The 665-nt window shown below is 35.5% G+C and overlaps 1 protein-coding gene across 1 annotated transcript in view; it reads left to right on the plus strand.

Moving 5' to 3' along the window:
• LOC106752183 (piggyBac transposable element-derived protein 4-like) overlaps positions 1-361 on the plus strand; it is a gene marked incomplete at its 3' end in the record, with an annotated part of 1,182 nt that extends 821 nt beyond the window's left edge. Inside the window, exon 2 of the mRNA XM_014633712.1 lies at positions 195-361. Within this exon, the coding sequence (XP_014489198.1) occupies positions 195-361 (167 nt within the window). The remainder of the gene's footprint in view (positions 1-194) is intronic.
• Between the last annotated feature and the right edge of the window lie 304 nt (positions 362-665).

Raw genomic sequence — 665 nt, forward strand, 5'->3', positions numbered from 1 at the left:
TGCGTCGCATAACGTGGTGATGGATTTGTCAAAATCAATAATAAACAAGGGATATACTTTGTTTCTGGATAACTGGTACTCTTCACCCGACCTTTTTTTAAAATTAAACCAGAAAAGGACAAATGTTATCGGGACAGTACGCAAAAATAGAAAAAATATGCCAGGGGATATTCAAAAGCCTGTTTTAAAAAAAGGAGAATGTGTATGGAGGAGTGCAATAATTTGATAGCTCTGAGATGGAAAGACAAGCGCGACGTGTATATGATATCAACGAAACACGAGAGTATAGAGATGGTTGAGCAATCAGACAAAAAATTACAGAAAGCAATGAAGCCTAATTGTATCGTGGAATATAACAAAGGTATGGGTGCAGTTGATCATCAAAATCAGATGTTATCTTGTTTCCCAATCATGAGAAAAGCCATCAAAGGATACCGAAAGCTTTTCTTTTACATGTCAGATATGGCCCTATTGAATACCTATATTATGCATAAAATTATGCACGGTCGAAAAAAGGAGAGTTATATTCAATACCGAGTAAAAATAGCAGAAACAATTTTACAAAATGTCCGATTACCGGATTACAAAACGCGTGGAAAATCTACATCAATTAAATCTCTTCGACTTCAAGCACAATATTGGGCTCATTTCCCAAAAACTATCGA

The sequence above is a fragment of the Dinoponera quadriceps genome, unplaced genomic scaffold (genome assembly GCF_001313825.1).
Source record: "Dinoponera quadriceps isolate SergipeBrazil2010 unplaced genomic scaffold, ASM131382v1 scaffold490, whole genome shotgun sequence".
NCBI classification, from domain to species: Eukaryota; Metazoa; Arthropoda; class Insecta; order Hymenoptera; family Formicidae; genus Dinoponera; species Dinoponera quadriceps.